At 33.9% G+C, this 11,750-nt stretch overlaps 2 protein-coding genes across 4 annotated transcripts; one reads left to right on the plus strand and one right to left on the minus strand.

The window, feature by feature from the left end:
• Positions 1 to 2,778: 2,778 nt before the first annotated feature.
• LOC132036206 (DNA repair protein recA homolog 1, chloroplastic) lies at positions 2,779 to 9,066 on the plus strand. Of its 3 annotated transcripts, XM_059426478.1 has the most exons (13): positions 2,779 to 2,982; positions 3,830 to 3,921; positions 4,251 to 4,326; positions 4,702 to 4,764; positions 5,604 to 5,733; positions 5,859 to 5,944; positions 6,034 to 6,159; positions 6,371 to 6,475; positions 6,566 to 6,622; positions 7,035 to 7,097; positions 7,173 to 7,249; positions 7,948 to 8,020; positions 8,408 to 9,066. In XM_059426478.1, the coding sequence occupies exons 1-13, from the start codon at positions 2,779 to 2,781 to the stop codon at positions 8,516 to 8,518; spliced, it is 1,263 nt and encodes a 420-aa protein (XP_059282461.1). In that variant the 3' UTR covers positions 8,519 to 9,066. The 3 variants fall into 3 exon arrangements, with proteins under 3 accessions (XP_059282461.1, XP_059282462.1, XP_059282463.1); XM_059426479.1 differs by lacking the exon at positions 7,948 to 8,020; XM_059426480.1 differs by lacking the exons at positions 7,035 to 7,097; positions 7,173 to 7,249; positions 7,948 to 8,020; positions 8,408 to 9,066 and adding an exon at positions 6,718 to 6,975 and having other exon boundaries at positions 6,566 to 6,682.
• Positions 9,067 to 9,396: 330 nt separating this feature from the next.
• Positions 9,397 to 11,411, minus strand: LOC132036031 (photosystem II 10 kDa polypeptide, chloroplastic). The gene is made up of 5 exons (XM_059426252.1): positions 11,205 to 11,411; positions 10,166 to 10,224; positions 9,957 to 10,012; positions 9,820 to 9,872; positions 9,397 to 9,646 (listed from the first exon to the last, which is right to left on the minus strand). The coding sequence occupies exons 1-5, from the start codon at positions 11,359 to 11,361 to the stop codon at positions 9,552 to 9,554; spliced, it is 420 nt and encodes a 139-aa protein (XP_059282235.1). The 5' UTR covers positions 11,362 to 11,411; the 3' UTR covers positions 9,397 to 9,551.
• Positions 11,412 to 11,750: the final 339 nt, after the last annotated feature.

Below are 11,750 nucleotides of genomic sequence, written 5' to 3' on the forward strand. Positions count from 1 at the left end.
TAGCTGGTTTCTAATTATAAAAACAAGAATTATGTATTCAAAAAGTTGGGCCAAACGCTAGAAAACAAAGAAAATGGATCAGCGGTAGTCAATATTTCACAAAAATATAATTATGATTAATTAATATAACTATCACTTTCATCTCATAGCTAATTGATAGGTAATTGAGAAGACGATCAAGAAAATAAAACACTCAAATCCTTCTTAGCTCATCCCTAAGATTCGGTGACTTAATTCCTTCTTTAATTCCCCGTTTGCATCCAGTTTTCACACGAAAACTTACGTACATATATCTCATGTCCACACATAAGTTACTATTGTAAGTGGTATAAATTAAGGAAATAGCATATCAATCAATTTAGCGAAACTGAATTGAAATTAAAATGTGAAATCATGAGAAACATGAATAAAAAAGAATATATGTTAAATATACTACCTCCGTCCTTATTTATGTGATACTTTTTGGTTTTCGAGAGTCAATTTGACTAAATTTTAAAGCTAAATTGAATTAGATTAACTCAATATTTTAAGATTACGATTTATATATTTAAAAAATATATGAAAAAAGTACTATGAGCTACAACTTTTCTCATATTAATTTGGCGAATAAATACATCTTAAAATGTTGGTCAAAGTTCATATAGTTTGAATCTCGGAAAACGAAAAGTACCACATAAATTAGGACAGAGAAGGTAATAATATAATATACTTCAGTATTTTGCAGCCTTTAATATTTGGGGTGTAAGACATTAATAGCTTTGGTAATCTTACCCTTTAGCCGCCCCTGTACTACCTTTTACTAATATATTTATACATTTTCCGATCAAATTACAGACATATTCAATTGTAGAAAACCAAATTAGTCAGAGCGGTTCTTTCGCTTTCACTTGCACACGAGCTTCAAGTCTTCAACAAATGATAGTTTTCATTTTTATTTTATTTTCATTAGTCACTTATGGATTCATAGAATAAACCCAACCAAGCAATTTGCAACCAAGCAATTTGCAACATTATTATTATTATTATTATTATAATAATATTAGAGAATAACACAATCAACTGTTATTATCATAACAATAATATATGAAATCATAGTACGGATGAAAATGATAGAAAAATGTCATCGGATTAATTAGGTTGGCTTATGGAGCCAAAAGTCCAAATAAGAATCTGAGTTTTTATTATTTTTTCTTTTGGGATGTTATTAATATAATGCCCAGATGAAAGGAACTTTTGACCAAACTCCCATAATAATCGGATGAAAACAACATTTTTTCTTGATATCCTGGTAAGCAACATGCTAATCTTTCAAACTTTTATGACTCTCCTTTAATTTCTCTGAAACCTTCTCAAATTCAACTATTTCTTGTACGACATTTTCTTCCTAAGCAGCTGAGAATATGTTATATGAAGTGATGTTATAGTATTGATATTTGGCATTTTTAGGTAATTCCAACATACTCCTTTGAAAATGTGATTTAGGACAAAAACATCAAGGCATGATGGACGACTCCTTGCTAATCAGTCTTTGTTTATTATAATTTGGTCAAGTTTTCAACTTTAACGTGAGAATATGATTTAGATGTTAATACTTTTACTATACGCCATATGCTTTCTTAGAGTGGCTTAACCTGTTAGAGATTTATACGTTTTAGAAGATAAAGAGAATTCTTAATATTTTGTCTTCGTGTTTGCATAATATTTGACGTAGGATGAGTTTAAATGGAATAACAAAGTCGGTGAATGTTGATATAACCAACTTCAACTTATTTGAGACAGAGCTATAATTACTGTTGGATATTTCAATTTTAATTTGAAATAGAAATTTGAAGTGGGAATAACTGGTTTGAGGAGTATTTCAAATGAAATAATAATTTTTCACTCGTAATTTCAACTCTTTTCAAAGAGAAATTCATCTCCAAATACTTCATATACTTTTTTTGAACTGTAACTTCAAATACTCATTTTTTCAACTTCAACCAAATAATGTCCAAAGGCCTTATGATGGGCTCAGCCCAATACATTTCCAATAGAAGAAAAATTGCACAGCTTGTCTTTCAAATGGGCTGGTCTTTAATTTTTAACCTTCAAAATCGAACTTATGATTAGTGGAGCATAAGTTCTTTAAAAGCGTGAGGCATAACTTGTAAAATATCATGATGCAAAATATAAACTTATGCCCCGCGAAAATGTTGTTTGCCTTCAGGGACAAATATTAAAGGGAATTTGCAGGATTGTCCATCGCTGGGGGTGGTCTTTAATTTTTGGCCCTCAAATTGGTGGTCTTTAACTTTTGCCTTAAGACCCAAATTCTGCCTTGTGATTTTTTTTTTTTTTTACTGATATTGGGTTCGAACCTACAACTTTGGGGTATTAGGTGAAGGGAAAAACTTAAAGACCACCAATTTGAAGGACAAAAATTAAAGACCATCCCAAATGAAGGACAATCCGCGCAAAAACACAGAATATTAAAGACCATCAAAATAGCGACAAAAAATGCAAATGACCCTATGTATTGGGCTTGAAAGTTTACTTGAAAATTCATAAATTTGGGCCTTAAATAGGCCCACATTTATGGTTTGGGCTTCTAAAAAAAAATAAAATAAAAAAATCTAACAACGTCGATTATGGAGCAATGGAGCTCCAGCGACACCATAGCCTTTGCTGCTAATAAGTTCCTTCTTCAACAATAATGTTTCCTTGAATTTTGTGGGCAAAAAAAGAACTGAGCTTTAAATAAACTTTAGAGGGAAAAAAAAGAAGAAACAACTTTTATAAATGGAGTTAACCTTGCCAGTAAAAGCTCAGCTATTAGGGTCCAAAATTGGTTACAAATCCCCAAGCTACTTAACTTCAGTAAAAATATACCACAAAATATGCCGACCTCAATTATCAGTAAATGGAGTTAGGGTTCGTTCAGAATTTGACCATAAAGTCAATGGAACTTTCTCTCCTGATTCTGACACTCGCTTTCTCGACCGTGTAACACTCTTTCTCTTCCATTTTTTTTTTGTTGTTATTGTCTTTTATATATGTATATTTCTACTTTACCTATATGTATTTGCTGCTCCCTACTTTGTCTGTGCTGTCTTTTTCTATATTTAGTAAGTTGACAATTTAAATATCTTGTGTGGTAAGTTTATGACCAAAAGATTCAAAGTGCATTTTAGTATGCTACACATATATTTAATTTAGGACCACAAGATTCAAATGTATTTCTTTTAGCTCTTAAAATTCGTGCCTAGTCAAACTAAGACACTTAAAATTAGGAAGGAGGGAGTATGATTTTTTGGTCAGATAATTCTGAAAGAAAGGGAAAGAAGTCATTTTGGCAATTTCCTAAAAAATTCCTTGTTCCCTGGCTGTTCACTTTTATGAAAATGGAAATTTGGGAAAGATGGATAATTGTTTTCTGAAATCATTAATTCTATATTTTGCTGTAAAGGAGATTTCCATGTGACTGAATTTACTAACTCCTTATAATGCTTCAGCAAAGGGCATTGGGAGCTCTTCATTTATATACACGTGTGCATATATTTGGGTTCTTCGAATATTTATGTGTTGTATGTATGTATATCTTTTTATGTATTTTGTATTTGCTGTAAGTATTAACTGGTAATCCTGAAAGAAAGGGAAAGAATCATTTTGGCAATTTCCTAAAACAATCCCTTTCCATTGGCTCTACACTGTAATGAAAAATGAAAACTTTTGGGGAAAGATAGATAATTGCTTATTCCTAAAATGGAAACTGGTGAGAAGCTATCGTTTCTATATGTTCTTCAGTGAAAGTTAACCATGTGACTGATTTTATTAATTCCTTCTGCTTCAGCAAAAGGCATTGGATGCTGCAATGAATGATATAAACAGCTCGTTTGGCAAAGGAAGCGTTACTAGATTGGGTAGTGCTGGTGGAGCTCTGGTGTATGTAACTTTTCCTCATTGCCTTAACCCGAACTGGAAAAAAACATATAAGCTTCCTGCACAACACACACATACACAAAAAAATATTGAAATGTATCAAGGGAAAGGAGATACAAAGAAAAGGAAAAAGGAGAATTTGCACAAAGTTTTGATCCGTGTTAGACTACAGTGTTTTACCTAAGCTTGATGGATAAAGTTGAAAAGAGTAAAAGATGAATCTTTTTGGATTTTATAGTTTGTCTTGGAAAAACTAGTCATATGAAGCTTAATAGTCTCTCTGTAGAGAAATATTTATCTTACAATGTCTATATATCTGCGTCTTTTTGCAGTGAAACTTTTCCAAGTGGCGTTTTGACGCTAGACTTTGCTTTAGGTGGTGGCCTTCCCAAAGGGAGAATTGTTGAGGTTTTAGATTTTATACTTTTCATCTGTATTTTCAACATGCATTAATTATTACTGCACTTTAATTATTACTGCACTAGTTATTAGGCATCTATTCAGTTAAGATTAATTGATCTATCTAGGTTTCTAAAGCCTGGCTGCTTAAGTAGTAATTTTGATCACACATTGGTGGAGTAATACTACATGAAGATACATAGAACAGTTAAAGTGATGTGTTAATAGAGTGATTTTGGTAGAAAACTATTTCATCAATAGGTTGGGTGTTAGATTCTGATGTTATCTACATTCCGAATTCCTCAACTGATATGAGCTTGTGGAATATTGTCAAGATTGCTGCAATATGTTATCTGATTGCTTTTCTCACATTTTTCTTTACAGATATATGGGCCCGAAAGTAGTGGAAAGACTACCTTAGCTCTCCATGCTATTGCAGAAGTACAGGTGCAGTATGTGTTTGGTTTATTCTACTTATAAACTTAGAGCTTCTATAGGTTATGGGCATGCACTTGGAAAGGGGGGAGGAATTGATAATTTGGATGAAAACCGAAGTCATATGCTTCTATCTACAGATGAATTGGAAAGAATATATTGAACATTTTGGTTGGGTTGAAAGCAAGCTTTAGGAGCCGTTTGGACATGGTTTGAAACCATGTTTGGACATGTAATTTGGATATCTTAAGCTGTATTTTCTCTTATAGGCATAAAAACCCCACAAGTTGTGAAAACTATCAAAACATTCCAATTCTTATACAATCTTACCAAATGTGCAAGTCATAGTTCATAACAAAATTAATACGCTACTAGAAGGCCTTTCTAAAAAATACAACATCAATTGATCAAACTTTAGTTCAATAAAAACGAAAATTTAACATGAATAGTAATGTAACTACTCTTTAATATAATCTTCCCACATGGTAGACATAACTAAGGTTTGTGGAAGTTAATGAGGTTGGTAAATGGTTGGTGGGAGTAATTGTTAAAACTATTTACCAACTTATGGGTCTTTTTTATAAAATATAAACTTATGGGTCAAATTTAATATTTAAAATATTTGAAAACATGGTTTGAAACCATGAGATGAAATGTATGTCCAAACGCTGGTTTCATCTCATGGTTTCAAACCGCATGTCCAAACGCCTACTTAGAGTCCTTCTGGCATCCGATTGGACACCTTTATTGTTGTGGCCAATCCACTGAAATCACTTATCTTAGGCTTTTTACTTGAAAATGTTCTCGTGTAAAATGAGACGGATTATAAGTTGTTAAATCTCATTATGCAGAAGCTAGGAGGCAATGCAATGCTTGTTGATGCTGAGCATGCGTTTGATCCTGCATACTCCAAAGCACTTGGAGTAGATGTAGAGAATTTGATTGTCTGCCAGCCTGATAATGGAGAGATGGCTCTAGAAAGTAATACCTTTCCCTTGTTTACACCATTAGAAACAATTTTGCGTTTTTTGCACTAGCAACCTTTTTAATGATCGTGGTGGTCTTATCAGAGTTTGTACTGTTATCCAAAATTTTGGTTGTCTCAGTCGCAGACCGAATGTGTAGATCGGGTGCTGTAGATCTCATTTGTATTGATTCAGTCTCAGCCCTTACCCCACGAGCTGAAATTGAGGTAAGCCAAAATTTTAATTTTCTGAATGTTTAGAAAGCTTTAGATTCTTCCCACTAGTTCCTGATTTCATGGTATGTTATTTTGTGCAGGGAGAAATCGGGATGCAGCAAATGGGTTTACAAGCACGCCTGATGAGTCAAGCTTTACGTAAAATGTCGGGCAATGCTTCCAAAGCTGGATGTACTCTTATATTCCTCAATCAGATAAGATACAAGGTATTCTTGACTTAGAAATTGCAGCATGCTCTTTCTAAGTACCGAAGATGATGGATAATCTTGTCAAAGGAAATTGGTCATTCTAGCTTCCATAAGTTTGATTAACTTCATATACTAGCATAATTCTCATCATCACTTGTGGAGTCACTTGCTGAATGAAAAACTTGTGGAGTCACTTGCTGAATGAAAATTATTCATATCATGGAATCAGATTGGTGTTTATTATGGAAATCCTGAGGTCACAAGTGGAGGGATTGCCTTAAAGTTTTTCGCCTCAGTTCGACTTGAGATCCGTTCTACAGGGAAGATAAAATCTGTGAGTGCAGAACTGCTCAGTTGCCTAATTGATTTTTTATTTTTACTCATTTATCTTTCTATATGAAAAAACTGTTACGCATTCTTTCAGGCAAAAGGAGATGAGGAAGTGGGCCTTAAGGTCCGGGTAAGAGTTCAAAAGAGTAAGGTAAAATGGCTTCACATCATAATTATTCAATGTGGTGACATCAGTATTATGTTTGTGGAAGTGGAAAACATGTGGTAATGGTTCAGCTATACAAGTGTTCATTGCTTAAACTATAAAGCTGACATTTGCATAATAAAGGCTATCATGGTTATTGGATTTCCTGCACTGGAAGCATGGTGATTCCACTGTATGATTATTGTAAATTGGTGGATATTGTCGAAGATTTTAGGTAGCTACTTAGTAGTACACCTTTGCAGAAATCTCTTTTAGCAAAGACCTATATTTATTTTTAAATCTCTTTTAGCAAATGCAAGAACATGAAAGAAATTATATATCTGATCTCTTACTGTTTGCATCTTCTTGCTGATTATGGTGCCAATATGCTAGTTGGTCTTACTCTTTTCCTTCTTAGGTTTCTAGGCCATACAAGCAAGCAGAATTTGAAATTATCTTTGGAGAAGGAGTGAGCAAGCTGGTTTGTGTGGCATTATTATCTTTCTTTTCCTTTGTATTTGGCTCAGATTTCGTTCCTGAAATTGACTTTTTGCAGGGTTGTGTATTAGATTGTGCTGAGCTGATTGACGTGGTGTCTAAGAAGGGGTCATGGTATAACTATGGAGAGCATAGGTTAGTGCATTTAGCAGTTTTTCCCTGAAATATAGGGACTCCCAAGAAGCTTACAAAACTGTTAATTTATGGAATTCCATATCTCGACAGAGATATTTGCATATTTTTGTCATGACCACTCAAGAGTCTGGAAAATTTCTATATGCCATACTAGAAGTGTCAAAGCTTACACTCAAATGAAAAGAAAAAGCTTAGGTCAATTTATATTGCTTATACCTCATATGGTTGCTGAAGGAGCTAATTTTATGTAGTGATAAGAGTAAGCAAGAAATTTACTTTCAGTGTGATTCAAAACTGTCTGAGCAACTGATTATTGGTGCAAAAGCTAAGATTAATCAAAGATTTGTCTTATTACATCAGTGAGCCGAGTCTTGCAATTGGTTCATTGCAAATATTATGTGCCTCAGCACTGTTTCCTGATGTTTTACTTTATTACTCCCTCCGGTTCAAAAAGAGTGTCCACTTAGTCATTTGCACACCCCTTAAGAAAATACTAACTCCTAGGCAAAAATAAGTAACTTGACTAAAATATCCCTAATTAAATAGGTATTGGGATTTGGTCACTTAACACTTAATAAGGGCAAGTCTGGAAAAGTAAGGTTAATTCTTTCTTGATGTGGTAAGTGGACACTCTTTTTGAACCGGAGGGAGTAATTATCTTATGTGAGTCATCGCTGATTCTTGATGCTTTAATGAAGGCTGGGACAGGGACGAGAGAAAGCATTGCAGTATCTGAGAGAAAATCCTGTTCTCTCTGAAGAAGTAGAGAAGGTATCATACTCTCTTTTTTAGTGTGCATTTCAGAAGTGTTTGCCTTGTCATATTGTGTAAGATACAAGTTCAACATCTGAACATAACCTAGGAGGTACTAAGCGAAGACATATATGCTGATAATAAAAGAGAATCAATAAACGGAATGCTATCCGTAGGTTATTTGCATATTAGTTGTGTTCATTAGCTGATCTGTTCTGGTATCTTGAGCTTGTTGGTTATTGTTTTAGATGGAAACTATGACCATTTATGTGGTCATAGTACCCGTACAGGAAGATATATGTTTATATATGGTAGTTATTAGCTTAAGATAACAGGAGGTTACTTGTACACTGTTAATCGATATTATGGATGCAGAAAAATGACATTATCTATCTGCCTTTGCAGATGGTTCGATCATCGGTGCTAGAGGAAACGGGGTTTGTAGGCTCTTCTTCTTCATTGAGACACCAACTGCCACAGCTTCTAGAGGAAGATGCACTTCAAGAGATGCAATAACATGAATCAGGGTTCTGCTTCGACTGATTATGACAACAGAGCATTTCACAACCAACATTGACATCATCTGATTCTACATAAGAAATGAACAAAATTGAAGTACTCGCTGCCAGAATTGCTTTGTATGAGACCATTTCTGTATTCTGTAGATTGTTGAAGAAAGATGTATATTCTTGTATACTAATACATCTTGGCGGTTACTGGGAGAGAGATATGTTCTTTGATGGACTGGTTGCCTGCTGGGAGAACAAGAACATTTGTTTTTGGACGTCTTAATTTTCTAGGCGAGTAGGTGTTAGCTGAGCCAAAAACAGAAGAAATAGAGTTAAGGTAGTGAAAAGGAGTATGTTGTTAGCTCTTTGCTGCATATTTTGTTCTTGTGTTGGTTGTACTGTTAGCCCACTTTTATGATCTTGCTGTCTTGTGTGTAGATTAGCTTCAAGAGCATCAAACCATTTCATTGGACTTTAGGTAAACGATATTTTAACATTTCAGAATGTGCCAGTGGCAAATGAAGATTTTTGATTGTTTCATAGAATTTCTTGACACATCTGCATTGGAACTTTGGAAGTAACATCTTACTGTTGCATTGGTATTATTATCCTACTAAGGAGTAGCGAATGTGTGCAAGGGCAGATCTAGAGTGTTGACCAAAGGTTCACGTGAAAATAGCTTTTGTCCAGACCATTTATATCTATTAAGAAATCTACTAAATATCTCACTGTGAACTCAATTATTATTGTATGTTAATTTGAGATCGTTGTAGGAATTCTTAAACTTCAAGTATTGGATTAGTCTATGATTGAATGATGTTAGTCATTAGTTCATGGACGGCAGTAAATCTCGACTAAACGTAAAAGATTAAGATTTACAAGAACTTAAATAAACAACATTATGTGTAATATTATCCACAGTAAAATCACAGCAATTACAGATTAATCAAGATGCCAGGAAATATTTTGAAGTATTCTTGAAAAGATACATCTTGCGAGCTGGAATACAACTTAAAACAGTACAGTACATGGATAACAATCTATTGTGCCAAAGCACTTGTGTTGAAAACAAGGAGAGCACCTCCTGCAAGAATGCCAACCAAGGTAACTGCCCATATGGCTAAGCCAGTGGTACCTGCAATATTTAGGGAATCAGGATTTAGAGTCAGCGACTCAGAATGAGTATGATCTTATTGTATATATAACCTTTTTTTTGATATTCATAGATATACATAGTTCTAGTTGAAAATAAGGGGTTCAGTTAAATTCTTGGAATCTGCCATAATCAATTTGGAAAGAGTGTCATACCTCCAACATAGACATCACCACTTGGAGACCACTCATCTGTGTTGTAGATGGGACTGCATTTTAAAATCACACATAGTATTAGATTAATTGTTTCATTTTCTATTAGTGGGAATTAATTAAAGAAGTTTATCACTAACCTGTATCCATCAACATTAGCTCCATATTTGTCAACGAATTGGTAAACACCCTTTCCCTGAACATAGACATAGATTTTAAAATTTGGGATAAAATTTGCATACTTAGAAACTATGAAAAGAAATTGTTATAAATTAAAATTTCTTATATTTTGAAATATTATATCACTAATGATATTATATCAAGGCTAGAAGTATCAGTAGAAATAAACCTTGGGCTTCCTGCCTGAGGCATCAAGGCCATCTCTCAAGTTCATGCTTCCAGCAATTCCTAATGACAAAGCCAAATGTTAATTACCACTTTATATTTTATAATCAGCGGATATAATTTATTTTGCATTCCGATAATTATCTCTGGCTTTTTTCAACTACAAATATATAGACATAGTCACATAGCAATCAAAAGGAAAAGAGTACTCCTAAGAGACTTGAGAAAGAGAAGAAACAACATATATATGGGAGAACATATATATAAAATATACAACCAACACACAATCTAGAAAGTGAAAATGAAATACTTCGCGGATATTAATGAAATACTCCTACTGTGTAATTTATCTTTCCCTATACTTCATTGATATTCATAACCTTGTGTTAGCAAATCGTCTCATATTAGCCCTCGACTCTTAACAGAGCCCCAACCCTACAGTGTATTAAAAGGGTAATTGTAGTTGGGTAAAATTGGACCTTTTTACCTAAGTATTTTGACAAGTGGAGTCCTCCCCAGTCAATGTTGGAGCTCTATTAAGATCAAGGTCAAATACGACACAAATTACTAACAACAAGGGTATGAATCCCCCCACAAAGTACAACGAATGATAAGATTAAGATACTTCATATAATACATTGGCAAATTATAACCTTTTCCCCACAGTTTGACGAATATATAATTCGACAACATAAAATATTTTATACTATTACAAGGTCACTTAAAAGCTAATCACAAATAACTTTACTAACAAACGTGGATTGATGACCTGCAAAACATGATAAATGACCTATTACAACAGATAAAACTACACTAATAATGTAAATTTCTTAAAATTATTTGTGTATATATATTAGACTCAAGAGTTAAATAGGTGATAAACTATATACATGTCGTCAGACCCTCCAAAAATATTGTCGCATTTGTGTCGGATCCTGTCAAAAATCATCCGACACACACTCGGCGATAAGTTTGAAGAGTCCGAGCATCATAGGTGGCAAGAATAATAGAATAACTAAAGGAAGAGATGTATATAGGTATACCATAAGGCTTATCAGTCTTAATCTTCTTGCCACCACTGGCCTGAACTTTGAAGGAAGAAGAAGACCTTGCAAGTGATGGCAAGCCTTTCACCGCTGCTTTCTCCACAGTGAAAGCTGAGGGCTTTAGGCTCAATGAGCTCATTACTGTGCTTGCCATTTGTATACTTTTCTTTTTCTTCTTCTGCTCTCACTTGTATGTATGAATTTTTTGACTTGCATGGTCCCTTGAAGTAGTAATAATATTAGTGATGACTTGCAAGTTGTGATTTACAAGCTTACACGTGGCACTCCTTTTGTGGATTGCTTCTAGATAATAATATTACCAACATTATCAATATAACCCTCCTTTACATATTATTTTCCTTTGCCTTATCTTAATTTGTACACTTGGAGTTTATTCGTTGGTTTCCTTTGATTGTTAGAGGGCCCAAGAGATTGACTTGTTTCTTGACATTTTTTTTTTTGTTCTCAAATTTTTTTTCTTTTTCTTTTTTTTCCTTTCTATTTACTCAGTCCACTCGAGGAAAGGAAGAAAAGGACAAAATC

Source organism: Lycium ferocissimum, chromosome 11 (assembly GCF_029784015.1).
Source record: "Lycium ferocissimum isolate CSIRO_LF1 chromosome 11, AGI_CSIRO_Lferr_CH_V1, whole genome shotgun sequence".
NCBI classification, from domain to species: Eukaryota; Viridiplantae; Streptophyta; class Magnoliopsida; order Solanales; family Solanaceae; genus Lycium; species Lycium ferocissimum.

Bases quoted from the DNA above. Each gene is read 5' to 3' on its own strand.
- LOC132036206 (XM_059426478.1), top strand. From the start codon at position 2,779: ATGGAGTTAACCTTGCCAGTAAAAGCTCAGCTATTAGGGTCCAAAATT. The intron at 6,160-6,370 runs GTATTCTTGACT...TCATGGAATCAG, and splicing joins TCAATCAGATAAGATACAAG to ATTGGTGTTTATTATGGAAA. The intron at 7,098-7,172 runs GTTTGTGTGGCA...GACTTTTTGCAG, and splicing joins GAGAAGGAGTGAGCAAGCTG to GGTTGTGTATTAGATTGTGC.
- LOC132036031 (XM_059426252.1), bottom strand. From the start codon at position 11,361: ATGGCAAGCACAGTAATGAGCTCATTGAGCCTAAAGCCCTCAGCTTTC. The intron at 10,225-11,204 runs GTATACCTATAT...CTTTGTCATTAG, and splicing joins TAAGACTGATAAGCCTTATG to GAATTGCTGGAAGCATGAAC. The intron at 9,873-9,956 runs GTTAGTGATAAA...TTTAAAATGCAG, and splicing joins GCTAATGTTGATGGATACAG to TCCCATCTACAACACAGATG.